The following is a 16,886-nucleotide window of genomic DNA, read 5'->3' as shown; positions in this document are numbered from 1 at the left end:
AAGTGCGACCTCACCAACGTTTTATATAATTATAACACAGCTGGAGAAATCTTAAACCCGTTACCTTTTCATCACACCTCCATTCCGAGAGGAAGTCGCTGAGCCTTTCTCCGTGGAAGACGATTTGTTGTAATAATTCTCGTACTCGATGGGGGCTGCGGAGAGAGACACGGATCCCCGGGTAAATCCAGCATCTGAAGTTCATTTGCTAACCTCTCCGATAGCTCGATATTAGAAAACAAGGTGACCTGTTCTGATCACATCTCAGGAAATAAGTCCTTTAAACAATCATATTTGCATATTTAGGCCTGATACATGTTGCCAATGTGATGATCCCCATTCTAAACACCATGGCGGGGGTACATTCTGACTCAGCAAAGGCGTTGGAAAACAGAGTGGTGCAGGATGGCACGGTGGTTAGCATTGCTGCCTCTCAGCGCCAGGGACCCGGGTTCAAATCTGGCCTGTGTGTAGTGTGCACGGTCTCCCCGTGTCTGCTCCGGGAGCTCCAGTTTCCTCCCGCAGTCCAAGGATGTGTGGGTTTGGTGGATTGGCCGTGCTAAATTGCCCCTTAGTGTTAAGGGGAATTAGCGGGGTAAATGTGTGGGGTTACGGGAATAGGGCCTGGGTAGGATTGTTGTCCGTGCAGACTCGATGGGCCGAATGGCCTCTTTCTGTACTGCAGGGATTCTGTGATTCTATGAAGAAGTGGGGAGAATTCAAGGATCTTTCATTGTTAACCTAAACACCACAGCTTTTGTCAACCTTTGAAAAATCCCTTTGAAAATTGAGGTTGATTTATATGCCGAGTATATGAGGGGACGCGATGGGCTAGTGGTATTATCGCTAGACTATTAATCCAGAAACTCAGCTAATGTTCTGGGAGACCCAGGTTCGAATCCTGCCACTTAATCTTCAATTAAGAATCTACTGATGACCATGAAACCACTGTTGGAAAAACCCATCTGGTTCACAGATGTCCTTTAGGGAAGGAAATCTGCCGTCCTTACCCGGTCTGGCCTACATGTGACTCCAGACCCACAGCAACATAGTTGACACTTAACTACCCCACTGAAAATGATGTGGCAAGCCACTCAGTTTGGGGGCAATTAGGGACGGACATCAAATGCCAGCCTTGCTGGTGACACCCGCTGTGATGACTTCAATCAGATCATTGAGGTTGACCTATTGGAATATGAACTCCCCAACGAAGAAGTCAATTGCTGGGCCAATCAGGGAATCGTTTCCTTGTATTTAACTGGGAGTGTCAGTTCCTCTGGCACTCCGGAAGGTAGCCTGCTGACTGCGAGCCCTCTGTATACCGCTGTTGGAATCGTAAATTAAGGGATTTTGTGATGGCCTTTTGACGCCTCTGAAAACTTATTCCACCCACATTCCATAAATATTTGTTGTAATTCTGAGAAGGGGAAAATCGGTTCACCTGAGCCTTCAGTAAGGGCTGTGGGACAAAGAAGGAAATAAACTCTCTCTCTCTCAGTAAGAAGTCTCACAGCACCAGGTTAAAGGTTTATTTGGAATCACGAGCTTTCGGAGCTCTGCTCCTTCATCCGGTGATTTTGGTGTTGAGAGACTTCTTACTATAACCACCCCAGTCCAGTGCCGGCATCTCCACATCATGGCTATCATCTCTCTCTCTCTCAAGTGCTCTGGTTTGCGACTCTCAGCTAAATCCCCCCATCAGACTGTCCCCTGGAATATCCTCGAAGCTCTCTAACACCCTCGCCAAGAGGCCTTGGCCTCTGATCTTAGAGAAGGCCGCAGATTTTTACCGGGTGGATTCAGCCCTGTCATCTTCTTCTGAATGAAGCAGTCAATATCGGCATCGATGTCACACAGCTCCAGAACCTTCCGTGTCTCTTCGTACAGCTGCAGGAAGGATAAAAGGTAGTGTTAAAAAAAAAATCTGGTGTGCAGTAACGTCTCACAGATCAGAAATAGAATCCCTACAGTGCAGAAGGAGGCCATTCAGCCCATCGAGCTTGCACCGACAACAATCCCACCCAGATCCTATCCCCGTAACACCACACCATTTACCCCAGCTAGCAGCCCACCCCCCCCGCGACACTAAGAGACAATCCAGCAGGGCCAATCAACCTAATCCACACATCTTTGGACTGGAGGAGGGAACCGGAGCACCCGGAGGAAACCCACACAGACATGGGGAGAATGTGCAAACTTCACACAGTCACCCAAGGCTGGAATGGAACACAGGCCCGTGGCGCTGTGAGGCAGCAGTGCCTCGAGAATTTTGGGTGTCACTGACAAGGCCACCATTTATTGTCCATCCCTAGTTGCCCTTGTATGTCTCACTCAGCCATTTCAGGGGGCAGTTAAGAGCCACCCACACTGCTGTGGGTCTGGAGTCACGTATTTTTAAATGTATTTATTAGCATCCCAAGTAGGCTTACATTAACAGTGCAATGAAGTTACTGTGAAAATCCCCTAATTGCCACACTCCGGCGCCTGTTTGGGTACACTGAGGGAGAATTTAGCACGGTCAATGCACCCTAACCAGCATGTCTTTCGGAGGAAACTGGAGCTCTGGAGGAAACCCATGCAGATATGGGGAGAACATGCAGGCTGCACACAGGCAGTCACCCAAGCCAGGAATCAAATCTGGGTTCCTGGCACTGAGAGGCCGCATTGTGCCACCAGCCAGACCGGGTAAGGATGGCAGATTTCCTTCCCTAAGGGGGGGCGTTAGTGAACCAGATGGGTTTTTTATGACCATCGATGATAGTCACCGTAACTGGGACCAGATTTACAATTCCAGATTTTATTAATTGAATTTAAATTCCACCAGCTGCCGTGATGGGATTTGAACCCGTGTCTCTCCGAACATTAACCCGGATCTTGGGATTTACTGCTCCAACTACCACTGCACCGGGATCTCCCACAGGGATTAATTTTGCGGAGCCACTGTTAAGGTTGAGAGTTGATATATTTGTCAGTAAGTACAATACCTCATCATCTTTCACGCACTGCAGGGAGAGCTGGTTACAATGCATCCACAGTGAATTCCTCAAGTTGTTGATCCTGTCACACTCCTGTTGATGGAACACCTGAACCAGACGGAGATAGGTGGTCAAGAAGGAACCACAGCGAGAGAACCATCAGGTCCCACCCACCTCCCAAATATTTATCCAGTTTGAAGTTTAAACTTTAATGTTTTTAATTTATTTATTGGTGTCATAAGCAAGTCTTACATTAACACTGCAGTGAAGTTACTGTGAAAATCCCCTAGTTGCCACACTCCTGTTCGGGTACACTGAGGGAGAACACTGGGGTGGCACAGTGGTTAGCACTACTGCCTCACAGTGCCAGGGACACGGGTTCGATTCCCAGCTTGGGTCACTGTCTGTGTGGAGTCCACACATTCTCCCCATGTCTGTGTGGGTTTCCTCCGAGTGCTCCAGTTTCCTCCCACAGCCCAAAAGACGTGCTGGTTAGGTGCATTGTCCATGCTAAATTCTCCTGCAGTGTACCCGAACAGGGACCAGAGTGTGGCGATTAGGGGATTTTCACAGTAACTTCATTGCAGTGTTAATGTAAGCCTACTTGTGACACTGAAACTAAACTTTAAGAATTAACATGGCCAATGAGCGTAACCTACATATCTTTTGGACAGTGGGAGGAAACCCACGCAGTCACGGGGAGGATGTGTAAACTCTGCCCAGACAGTGACCCCCAGTCGCCACACTCTGATGCCTGTTTGAGTACACCGAGGGAGAATTTAGCATGGCCAATGCACCCTAACCAGGGCATCTTTCGGACTGTGGGAGGAAATAAGAACATAAGAAATAGGAGCAGGAGTAGGCCATCTGGCCCTTCGAGCCTGCCCCGCCATTCAATAAGATCATGGCTGATCTGTCGTGGCTCAGTTCCACATTCCCGCCCTCTCCCCATAACCCTTAATCCCCTCGCTTATCAGAAACCCATCAACCCGCGTCTTAAAAATATTTAGCGAGGCAGCCTCCACCACTTCAACGGGCAGAGAATTCCAGAGATTCACCACCCTTTGAGTGAAGAAGTTCCTCCTCAACTCCGTTCTAAACTGCCCCCCCCTTTATCTTGAGGCTGTGCCCCCTAGTCCTACTGTCCTTTCTGAGCGGGAAGAGTCTCTCCACCTCTACCCTATCCATCCCATTCATCATCTTATATGTCTCAATGAGATCTCCCCTCATTCTTCTAAACTCTAACGAGTACAAGCCTAGTTTATTCAGCCTCTCCTCATAGCTCAATCCCCTCAACTCCGGTATCAGCCTAGTAAACCTCCTCTGCACTCCCTCCAAGGCCTTGGAGGTTTAAGGTGAGGGGGAGAGATACAAAAGTGCCCAGAGGGGCAATTTTTTCACACAAGAGGGTGGTGAGTGTCTGGAACAAGCTGCTAGAGGTACTGGTAGAGGCAGGTAAAATTTTGTTTTTTTGAAAAGCGTTTAGATAGTTATGTGGATAAGATGGGTATAGAGGGATATGGGCAATTGGTACTAGCTTAGAGGTTAAAAAAATGAGGCAGCATGGACAAGTTGGGCCAAAGGGCCTGTGTCCATGATGTAAACCTCTATGAAACACAGAGAGAATGCACGGTGACCCAAACCCGTGAATCGAACCCGAGTCCCTGGCACTGCGAGGTAACAGTGCTAACCACTGTGTGACCATCGCGGTTAAGGTTGAAAGAAATCCCGGAGGCAGTTGGCACTCTCTGAATTTGAGCCAGTCTAGCATCAGCAGGGTTACCGGGCAGGTCAGGGACAGGTCACAAAAACAAAATAAAAGGCTAACGTAACTTGGGCGAGTGATTGGAGAGGGAGGAGGGGGGAACAGCAGAGAATCGAGGTCTGCTCTGACACACCCTGGAATCACTCTCAATTTTCTAGCAATATCTTTCAGGACAAAACACTTTCCCCGATCATCACAGTCAGATTTTATATCCAAACATTACTTTTTTAACAAATATTGACCACAAATGCTGATGAAGTGGATTTCAGGAGATGGATTTGAACCTCTCTGGGCCAAATGATGGTGCTTAAAGACTGATCTGATTTTTCAATGATTAAGCTCCCTCTTCAAAGACCCACCAAATGATGCGTGGGTGGCACGGTGACACAGCGCCAGGGACCCAGGTTCGATTCCCGGCTTGGGTCACTGTCTGTGTGGAGTCTGCACGTTCTCCCCATGTCTGCATGGGTTTCCTCCGGATGCTCCGGTTTCCTCCCACAGTCCAAAGATGTGCGGGTTAGGTTGATTTTTCTAAAAATTCATTCATGGGACATGGGTGTCACTGGCTGGCCAGCATTTATTGCCCATCTCTAGTTGCCCTTGTTCAGAGGGCAGTTGAGAGTCAACCACATTGCTGTGGCTCTGGAGTCACATGTAGGCCAGACCGGGTAAGGACGGCAGATTTCCTTCCCTGGATGGGTTTTTCCGACATGGTCATCAGTAGATTCTTAATTCCAGATTAGCCATGCTTAATTGTCCCTTCGTGTCAGGGGGATTAGCAGGGTAAATACATGGGGTTATGGGGATAAGGCCTGGGTGGGATTGTGGTTGGTGCAGAGTTGATGGGCCGAATGGCCTCCTTCTGCACCTAGGAATTCTATGAGCGCTCCGATTCCTCCCTCGGCTATCCAGTGTCAATGTGTGTGGCTACATGGTCAGCAATGGGATTGATCCTGAGCATCGAATAGCCTCCAGACAGATATTCTCCCTAAAACTAATGACCCTGAGAATTTACTATCCAGGTTAAGACGAGATAAATGCCAACCGGTGTTGAGAAAGTCAAGAAATTGATGGAAGGGACAACATCAGAGGAGTGGGGTTAAAGTTCCATTCTCCAAAAGGACACCCATAGACCCAACATCTAAAATAACATTTGAAAGGGGAACTCCCCCATTAACTTGTCTTTATAACAGGGTGTTTACAGGTACCTCACAGGTATTGATATGTTCTTGCTCCCATTCTTGCCGAATCTTGTCCAGCTGTTCCACATTCTGTTGGTAAGTGCGTTCTGAAAAAAAAAGGTCAAAAACCCCTAAATTTCATTTGCTGAAGGACATTAGTGAATCAGATGGGGTTTTTTTTCCTAACAATTGACAGTGTTTCATCCGTAGATTCCTAATTCCAGATATTTTGTATTGAACTCAAATTCCTCCATCTGCCTTGGTGGGATTCGAACCCGGGTCCCCAGAACATTAGCTGAGTTTCTGGATTAATAGTCCAGCGATAATACCACACGCCTATCATCTCTCTCTCCAGATGGTTAACTTTAAGAGGGACTGAGGGAGTAAACTGATTGCAAGATGGAGGTTGTTGAATATCCCAGTGTGCAAATACAATAATCTAACTCAAAGTAGCAGTCTTTGCTATACGTCACTGCTCCATTAGCACTGTAGGAATCAGTTAGCTCCATTGACTAGATGGTTGGTGCTGAATGATACCAATGGCTATGGTAGATTTTAGACATTTTCCTCCTGTCTTTGCCCCACCCATGCAGGGTGATGTCCCTCAAGATATACAACCAACTGGCTCTAACAGAGAGGTAACTATGCTCCTTTGTGGCTAACTGCCTAGTCCTGAGGCCATGGGATCCATCAGTGTCATTATATTCCCACTCTCTCACCCTCTAAGACCATCATATAGAATCCCTACAGGGCAGGAGGCGGCCATTTGGCCCATCGAGCCTGCACCAACAACAATCTCACCCTAACCCCATAGCCCCATGTTTACCCTGCTAACCCCCTGACAAGGGGGCTGCTTTGGGGCATTGTTCCAAAGACATTGGCTCAAGAACCTCAAATATGTACTGTGGAAAGCTGGGACTAGAACGTAAATCAAAGCTCAAACAACATGATCCAAATTCCACCAACACTTTTCTTAAGCCAGACTGTTTTTTTATTCATCCATGGGACGTGGGTGTCGCTGGCTGGGCCAGCATTTATTGCCCATCCCTAATTGCCCTTGTAGGGGAGTTGAGACTCAACCACATTGCTGTGGCTCTGGAGTCACGTGTAGACCAGACCGGGTAAGGACAGCAGATTTCCTTCCCTAAAGGACATTAGCAAATGGGTTATTCCCACAATCAATGGTTTCACAGACCCGGGTTCGATTCCCGGCTTGGGTCACTGTCTGTCCGGAGTCTGCATGTTCTCCCCGTGTCTGCGTGGGTTTCCTCCAGTTCCTCCGGTTTCCTCCCACAGTCCAAAGATGTGTGGGTTAGGTTGATTGGTCATGCTAAATTGCCCCTTAGGTGTCCCGGGATGTGTAGGTTGGAAGGATTAGCAGGGTAAATACGTGGAGTCACAGGGATAGGTCCTGGGTGGGATTGTCGTCGATGCAGGCTCGATGGGCCGAATGGCCTCCATCTGTACTGCAGAATTTCTACAATTGCATAAAATTAGCTTCTGATGGCTTGACACTGACTAGCCAACCCACACAAACAGGAAACTCAGGCAGGAAAGAACACCTTGATAAGGCAACTTCCACCGCTGGGCAAAACCTTGCAAATGTGCGTGTTTTGTTTTAAAAAGTAACGTTATGATTTCACAATAAGTGTACTCTTTCAAGTATCCAGACTGCAAGGTGTAAGCCCTGTTTCACATTTATGAATGCGAGCAGGCTATCTGCAAATAACACCCAGGAGGAAATGCGAACATAAACCAGCAGCTAAATCTATTAATAACAGAAACAGATAGTTTTACACTTTGTTTTGCCATCAGTTACCTCATGATGAAAGCAGCCCAATTAACAGGCTGACAAAGAAGGTGTGATCTTGCCAGTGTGGGTGTTAGCATGATGCTCTACCAAATCAAAATCCAGGAATTTCATCCAATCCCAATAATACTCTTCTTATATCCTCCATTATATATCCTCCTCCCTCGGGAAAAAGATACAAAAGTCCGAGGTCACATACCAACCAACTCGAGAACAGCTTCTTCCCTGCTGCTGTCAGACTTCTGAATGGACCTACCTCGCATTAAGTTGATCTTTCTCTACACCCTCGCTATGACTGTAACACTACATTCAGCACTCTCCCCTTTCCTTCGCTAAGTACAATGATAGCGGGTGACACGGTGCACAGTGGTTAGCAACTGCTGCCTCTCAGCGCCAGAGACCCAGGTTCAATTCCGGCCTCAGATCACTCTGTGCTGAGTCTGCACATTCTCCCCATGTCTGCAAGGGTTTCCTCTGGGTGCTCCAGTTTCCACTCACAGTCCAAAGATGTGTGAGTTAGGTTGATTGGCCACGTTAAATTGATCCTTGGTGTCACAGGGGGATTAGCAGGACAAATATGTGGGGTTACGGGAATAGGTCCTGGTTTGGTTTGTGGTCTGTATAGACTCGAAGGGCTGAATAGCCTGCTTCTGTACTGTCAGAATTCTATGAACGGTATGCTTTGTCTGTATAGCGTGCAAGAAACAATACTTTTTACTGTTTACTACGTGAATAATAAATCAAATCAAACAATTCCTGTCTGGAGTTGGGGAATAATTCTTACTCCAATTATTGGACAGCTGATAATGGGGTGGCACGGTGGCACAATGGTTAACGCTGCTGCCACATAATGCCAGGGACCCGGGTTCAATTCTGGATTCACATGACTGAGTTTGCACATTCTCCCTGTGTCTGCGTGGGTTTCCTCTGGGTGCTCCAGTTTCCTCCCACACTCCACAGACGTGCTGGTTCGGTTGATTTTCCATGTTAAATTGCCCCTTAGTGTCAGGGGCACTAGCTGGGTAAATATAGTTTCTTTAGAAGGAAATCTTCAAAATGCAGCTAACGAAACAGCAACAAATCAAATATAAATCAAAGAAAGGGTTTAATAAAGAAACTTCATTACTCCAAGCTTGGGGCCTCACCCTGGGCCACTCCAAGCCCAACACAATTCCAAACAGGTTCTTATTTATAGTGAATCGGGTGGTCAGCTATTACATCACTCTGTGATTGGTTCCATGTTTTACTGGGTCAGCTGACCCTTACACCTCCTTCCCATTGGTCACATGACATCCAGTACAAATTTGTCACTGGTTACATTCTAACAAATATGTGGGGTTATGGGGATAAGGTCTGGGTAGGATTGTTGTCAGCACAAGTTCGATGGGACAAGTGGCCTCTTTCTGTAGGATTTCTGTATGATTCTAATTTTGTGATTTAACATTTATTCTTAGTCGTGGAGAAGGAAGTATTGACTTTTTTACAACCAGATAGCAGATTGGTTCATTTCAGAGAGACTTTAGCATAAACCATGTCATGTCTGTTGAGTTGGATTACATCTTGGTGATGGGGGACTAGCTAGGGTAAACGCACAGGGTTACAAGGATCGGGCCTGGGTGGGATTGTGTTCGGTGCAGACTCGATGGGCTGAATGGCCTCCTTCTGCACTGTAGGATTCTGTGAAATGCGAAAGGTACAAATGGGTATGGATAGGTTAGGTAAATGGGCCAAAATTTGGCAGCTGGAATTTACCCTGGATCAGTGAGAGGTTATGCATTGTGATCAGAGGAATAAAAAGGCAACTTATTGTCGAAGTGGAGAGAAACTTCAAAATGCTTCAGTGCAGAGGGATCTGGATGTCCTTGTACATGAATTTCAGAAAGTTAGAACGCAGATACAGCAGGTAATAAGGAAGGCAAGTACAACTTTGAAATTCATTGCTAATGGAATAGAGTATAAAAATAGGTGGATTGACCATGCTAAATTGCCCTTTAGTGTCCAAAGATGTGTAGGTTAGATGGGTTAGCCATGTTAAATCGCCCTTTAGTGTCCCAAGGTGTGCAGGTTAGGTGCATTGGCCATGCTAAGTTCCCCCTTAGTCTCCAAAGATAGGTAGGCTTTCAGTGGATTTTAGCCATGCTAAATGGGTGGGGTTACGGGGATAGCGCAGAGCAGTGGGCCTAGGTAAGATGCACTTTTGGACAGTGGTGCAGACTCGATAGGCCGAATGGCCTCCTTCTGCAAAGTTAAGATCCTATGAACAATGAATCTCCAAAACAATGAGGAGGTCCACAAGATAGATAAGGGCACTGCAAAACTAAGTTAAATTGCAAGTATTAAACTTGCCACCCAGAGATGAAAATTTACAAGGCAAAAAATAAAGATATTTACTGAAGGGTCTTAAATATGTGTATGATTTAAGCCCTGGGCTTGGGAGCAAAATTCAGTCCATAGAATTCCTACAGTACAGAAGGAGGCCCATCGAGTCTGCACTGACACAATCCCACCCAGGCCCTAACCCGTAACCCCATGCATTTTCCCCATTAATCCCCCTGACACTAAGGGATAATTTAGCATGGCCAATCCATCTAACCCACACATCTTTGGACTGCAGGAGGAAACCAGAGCACACGGAGGAAACCCACGCAGACACGAGGAAAACATGCAGAATCTACAGAGACAGTGACCTGAGGCTGGAATTGAACCCGGGACCCTGATGCTGTGAGGCAGCAGTGCTAACCACTGTGTCACCCATGGTTTGTAGATACCGCTGTATAATTAACACTGGTTTGACTGGATGTCATATTTAAATGTGAAATATGGCACGTATTGTTCAGAAAGTTAAACAAGCAACTAAAGCGGCATCTAACTGGGTAAAGGAAACATCACTCCTTTTCTCAAACACAACTACTAATCAGCTTCATTTAACTGCACAAACAAAGCACAGAATTTTCCTGAAAAATCTAACACCTATTATTAAATGTACAATCCACAGCTGCTGATTAGGCCTAAATGGGAGGACAGAAGGTGATTCCAGTCTAACTTTGTTAGCCTGTGTGTATCTTCAACAAAGACGTGGAGATGCTGGTGTTGGACTGGGGTGGGCACAGTAAGAAGTCTCACAACACCAGGTTAAAGTCCAACAGGTTTATTTGGAATCACGAGCTTTTGGAGCGCTGCTCCTTCATCAGGTTCACTCTTCAGGAAGTTAGTATGCAGATGCAGCAGGTAATAAGGAAGGCAATCTCTTCATTCACCTGATGAAGGAGCAGCGCTCTGAAAGCTCATGCTACCAAATAAACCTGTTGGACTTTTAACCTGGTGTTGTGAGGCTTCTTACTACTAATCTTCAACAACAACACTGCCTCCAAGCCCAGAGGTTATAGGTTTCAACTTCACTCCAGGGCCTCAGAATGAAAGCCGAGTGACAGTCAAACGCAGTACTGAAGGAGAGCTGCACTGTTGAGGGTGTTGGCTCTCAGCTCAGACATTAGTACAGCACGGTGGCACAGTGATTGGCAGTGCTGCCTCACAGCGCCAGGGACCCAGGTTCAAATCCAGCCTTGGGTCACTGTCTATGTGGAGTTTGCATGTTCTCCCCATGTCTGGGTGGGATTCCTCCGGGTACTCCGGTTTCCTCCCACAGTCCAATTATGTGTAGGTTAGGTGGATTGGCTGCGCTAGATTTTCCCTTGGTGTCCCAAGATGTGCAAGTTAATGTGTAGGTTATGGGGGATTGGCCATGCTAAATTGCTCCTTAGTGTCCCAAGATGTGTAGGTTAGCGGGGTAAATGCATGGAAATCACAAGGATAGGAGCTGGGTAAAATGCTCTGCCAGAGAGTTGGTGCAGACCTGATGGGCCAAATGGCCTCCTTCTGCACGAGGGATTCTATTATTTCAGAGGGCAGGTAAGAGTCAATCACATGACTTGATGGATTGAGTTATAAGGAGAGGTTGGATAGACTGGGAAATTTTTCTCTGGAGTGTAGGAGGCTGAGGACTGATCTTATAGAGGTCTGTAAAATAATGAGGGGCACAGATCAGCGAAATAGTCAATGTCTTTTCCCAAAGGTAGGGGAGTCTAAAACTACAGGGCACAGGTTTAAGGTGAGAGGGGAGAGATACAAAAGTGTCCAGAGGGGCAATTTTTTCACACAGAGGGTGGTGAGGGTCTAGAACAGCAGTAGTAGTAGGGGCAGGTACAATTTTGTCTTTTAAAAAACATTTAGATAGTTAACATGGGTATGATGGGTATAGAAGGATATGGGCCAAATGCGGGCAATTGGGATTAGCTTAGGGTTTTAAAAAGGGCAGCATGGACAAGTTGGACTGAAGGGCCTGTTTCCCTGCTGTAAACCTCTCTGACTCTGACATTGCTGTGGGGTTGGAGTCAGATGTAAAACAGACCAAGTAAGGACGGGAGATTTCCTTCCCTAAAGGACATTAGTGAACCAGACGGGTTTTTCTGACAATCGACAATGGTTTCATGGTCATTTCTGAAGCTAATTTGGGATGGAAAATATTGCGTCTAACATTTCTTCAACCTTGCCAATTATGCAAGGGTGTGTGGTTAACTGCAAACCACCTCCCTCCCTCCCCCACCACTGCCCCCACCAGAGTATCCGGCATTCAAGCCTGTTGTTTTTGTTTTTAAACCTGCTGGGGTGGTGCAAGGGTAGAATTTATTTTCTGTGTACGTCCCCGCTCGAATCCACATTCCTCACTCTGCCGAGGGTGTGCGGTTTAAGGACAAAGACACCATGGTTAATCTGCCTCTATGGGACACGACTGAACACGTGGTGTGAAGACAGAGAGAGGTTCGATGTTGTTGAGACCGCACCCCACCACCATCAGGCTACACACTGGCTTCAAAAGCAATCCATTCAATTCTGTGTCGAGAGTTCCCTTTCTCATTTTAAAATTACAGAATCCCTACAGTGCCATTCGGCCCATCGAGCCTGTCAATTTCACCCAGGCCCCATCCCTGTAACCCCCTCGTATTTGCCCTGCTAAATCGCCCTGACAACCAAGGGGTAATTTAGCATGGCCAATCAACCTAATCTGCAGATCTTTGAACTGTGGGAGGAAACAGGAGCACCTGGCAAAAACATGCAAACGCCACACAGTCACCCGAGGCCAGAATTTTATTCATTTTGTGGGACATGGGTGTCGCTGCCTGGCCAGTATTTATTGCCCATCCCTAGTTGCCCTTGGAGGGCAGTTGAGAGTCAACCACATTGCTGTGGCTCTGGAGTCACATGTGGGCCAGACCGGGTAAGGACGGCAGATTTCCTTCCCTAAAGGACATTAGTGAACCAGATGGGTTTTTCCGACAATGGTTTCACAGTCATCAGTAGATTCTTAATTCCAGATTTTTTATTGAATTCAAATTTCACCGTCTGCCATGGCGGGACTCGAACCGGGTCCCCAGAACGTGGCATTGCCTCTTTGGATTGTGACAATACCACTGCCAACCAACTCAAGAACAACTTCTTCCCTGCTGCCCTCAGACTTTTGAATGGACCTACTTCACACTAAGTTGATCTTTCTCTACACCCTAGTTATGACTGTAACACTACATTCTACACTCTCTCCTTTCCTTCTCCTCTGTGTACTCTATGAACAGTATGCTTTGTCTGTTTGGCACGCAAGAAACAATATGTCTCACTGCATCCCAATACATCTGACAATAATAAATCAAATCAAAGCCCAGTGCCTTGCTGATGGGGTTCTCCCAGGGTTTTCTGTGCCCGTTTTGAGTTTTTGTTTTTTGTGTGGGTGCAAGGGGACCTTGTCTTCAACTCCAAGTCCTGTTGGCCAGGCACATGGACCCGCCTAACGTAAAAAAATCTACACCACGCGCATGCGGCTCATTCCCAGCCACCACATATGCAGAAGAATCACTGCAGAAGGAGGCCATTTGGCCCATCGAGTCTGGACCGACCACAATCCCACCCAGGCCCTATCCCTGTAACTCCACACATTTACCCTGCTAATCCCCTAACACCAGGATCAATTTAGCATGGTCAATCCACCTAACCCACATATCTTTGGACTGTGGGAGGAAACCGGAGCACCCGGAGGAAACCCATGCAGACATGGGGAGAACGTGCAGACTCCACACAGAGAGTGACCCAAGCCGGGAATTGAACCCGGGTTCCTGGCACTGGGACACAGCAGTGCTAACCACTGTGCCACCCACATTCTACACCCTCTCCTTTCCTTCTCCCCTATGTGCTCTATGAATGGTATGCTTTGTCTGTATAGTGCACAAGAAACAATACTTCTCACTGTATAGAGAAGAGGTCCTTGGGAGGCTCAAGGTTCGTCTGGTCTTGGAGATGTCAACCTCAGAGCTGAAGACAGGTTTCAGTTTAATTCCATGAATTTTGAACCTTTATTCGCAGCACACTTGGGGGAGGGGAGGGTCTTCACTGTACACCGGTGTAGTGGGGAGCCATGGCTCTCAGGAATGGTACGTACCTGACTCAGTCACTGTGTCCCGACATTGCTTGGCCTTGTTCTGACTCTGTGGAATAGATACAAACATCATTTAACTACAGCCAGTGCCCCTTTTGATGAATGCGTGAGATCAGCAAGAGATCCCAATTTCTCCCCCCTTCACTCGTTAGAGCGAGCTGTTCGACTTGAGGAGGCAGCACAGCTCTGTCCTCTCGCTTCCTGACCCATTATCCACCCTGGGATATTTCCCACCACATCAGGAATTCTGACCAACAATTCTCCAACTTCATATTGACAGCTCGGCCAATAGAGACCGGTCTGGGGTTGGAACCTGTTGCTCGGTGGTGATCACGTTAATAAAATCCAGGTGGGATTGAACATCTTCCTGGTTCCACCACATGATTGGCCCCCATGTCCCAGTTGGCCAATATTCCCGTCCTCGTGACGTACAAACTTCCTACAGAGAAAGCAACAAAACTCACTACAGAATTGGATGATGTCTGACTGACAGCCAAGCAGCTTCTCCCTCTCCCATTTGCAATATTTTTAGCTCTGCTGAGCAGAAAGCTTCTAATAAAATAGAAAATAAAACAAATGCTTTTAAAATCCCAATGAATTTTCCAGACAAAGCAGCCTTTTGGATCTTGACCTAAAACCCTCCCTCTGCCTCGCCCTCTCCCTCTCTCGCGTTCTCCCTCACATTCTCCCTCCCTCCACCTCTCCCTCACATTCTCACACCCTCCAGCTCTCCCTCCCTTCGCCTCTCCCTTTTGTTTGCCCTACCTTCGCTTCTCCCTCACATTCTCCCTCCCTCTGCCCCTCCCTCAAATTCTTCCTCCTGCTGCCTCTCTCACTCCCTCCCTCTGCCTCTCCCTCGCATTCTCCCTCCCTCCGCCTCTCCCTCCCTTCATCTCTTCGTCACATTCTCCCTCTCTCCCTGTGCCTGTCCCCCTCAAGCTCCCTCCCTCTGCCTTTCCCTTCCCCCACCTCTCTCTCGCACTCTCTATCCCTCCGCCTCTCCCTCATGTTTCCTCCCTCCGCCTCTCCCCTGCACTCTCCCTCCCATTCTCCCTTCCTCCGCCTCTCCCTCGCATTCCCTCCCTCCTTTCTCCCTTGCAATCCTCCTCCCTCGCACTCTCCCTCTCCCTCCCTCGCGTTCTCAGGGAGACTGGGGGATGGAGAAAGAGAGGGAGAGAGAATGCGAGAGAGAGGAGGATGGAGAAAAAGAGGGACAATGAGAGGGAGGGAAGGAGAACTTGTCCAATACTGGAGAGTTAACAACCTGAACTCTAATTGAAGGCCAGTGAAGGAAAGCAGATGGAGGCGCTGCTTGTCCCATCTTTATATCTCGGTGTGGGCACTGATCAGTACACGGGGAATTACAAGTTAAAAATAACACTTCCAGATGGCACAAATATAAACAGCCCATTGGGCGCTGGGCACCAGAGTAAAGGCAATGCCAGCCTGTGTACAGAGAGTGTTTAACAGGGACAGAGCCCGGGGATATGGTGCTTTAGTTGTGGTTCTGTCTGGGGGTTTATGCAGTAACAACTCAGGTGCTGTGTACAATCTGAAAGGGCTTTAGATTTAAATCCAGCTCTGTGGCCAGACGCAATGATCCGTCGCCCTTTAATATTCAGCTAAATGCATCCTTTTTAATCCATTTATTCCCCTCCCTTCATTTGATAGAAGCTGCAGACAAATGAGTTATCCTTGGGGACAGCAGACACACAACGACGGGTTAGGACAATCTAAACTCATACTGCAGCTAAATGTCAATTCCAAACGGGGAGACGGGGATGGAAAAAGAGAGAATGAGAAAGTGAGAGAGTGGAAGGCAGAGAGAGAGAGAGAGAGAATGCGAAAGAGAAAGAGAGAGGGGTTGGGGGGGGGGGGGGGAGAGAGAGAGAATGCGTGGACGAAGAAGTGGCAGATGGAATACAATGTGGGGAAGTGAGAGGTTATACACTTCGGAAGGAGGAATGGAGGCACAGACTAGTTTCTAAATGGGGAAATGTTTAATAAATCAGAAACACAAAGGGATTTGGGAATCCCTGTTCAAGGTTCTCTCAAGGTTAATGTGCAGTGTTAGCATTATGTCACATGGGCTCGAATACAAGAACAGGGAGGTACTTCTGAGGCTGTATAAGGCCCCGGTCAGACCCCATTTGGAGAATTGGGAGCAGTTTTGGGCCCCGTATCTGAGGAAGGATGTGCCGGCCTTGGAAAGGGTCCAGAGGAGGTTCATAAGAATGATCCCCGGAATGAAGAGCTTGTCGTATGGGGAACGGGTTGAGGTCAGTATTTGTTGGAGTTTAGAAAGATGGGGGATGGATCTTATTGAAACTTCCAGGATACTGCAAGGCCTGGATGGAGTGGACGTGGAGAGGATGTTTCCACTAGTAGGAAAAACTAGAACCAGAGGGCACAACCTCCGGCTAAAGGGACGATCCTTTAAAACAGAGATGAGGAGGAATTTCTTCAGCCAGAGAGAGTGGGGAATCTGTGGAACTCTTTGCCGCAGAAGGCTGTGGAGGCCGGGTCATTGAGTGTCTTTAAGACAGAGATAGATAGGTTCTTGATTAATAAGGGATCAGGGGTTATGGGGAAAAGGCAGGAGAATGGGGATGAGAAAAATATCAGCCATGATTGAATGGCGGAGCAGACTCGATGGGCCGAGTGGCCTAATTCT

At 47.5% G+C, this 16,886-nt stretch overlaps 1 protein-coding gene across 1 annotated transcript in view; it reads right to left on the bottom strand.

Annotated features, from left to right (window-relative positions):
- The window catches only part of pstpip1a (proline-serine-threonine phosphatase interacting protein 1a), a 79,786-nt gene that overhangs the window by 11,330 nt on the left and 51,570 nt on the right, over positions 1-16,886 (bottom strand). Inside the window, exons 8-12 of the mRNA XM_080216160.1 lie at positions 14,216-14,261; positions 5,949-6,028; positions 2,985-3,083; positions 1,791-1,887; positions 65-155 (exon numbers count right to left, since the gene is read on the bottom strand). Of these exons, the coding sequence (XP_080072286.1) occupies positions 65-155; positions 1,791-1,887; positions 2,985-3,083; positions 5,949-6,028; positions 14,216-14,261 (413 nt within the window). The remainder of the gene's footprint in view (positions 1-64; positions 156-1,790; positions 1,888-2,984; positions 3,084-5,948; positions 6,029-14,215; positions 14,262-16,886) is intronic.

The sequence above is a fragment of the Carcharhinus amblyrhynchos genome, chromosome 32, assembly GCF_965287045.1.
Source record: "Carcharhinus amblyrhynchos chromosome 32, sCarAmb.v2.hapA, whole genome shotgun sequence".
Taxonomy (NCBI): Eukaryota; Metazoa; Chordata; class Chondrichthyes; order Carcharhiniformes; family Carcharhinidae; genus Carcharhinus; species Carcharhinus amblyrhynchos.
This window is presented reverse-complemented; position numbering and strand designations above follow the sequence as displayed.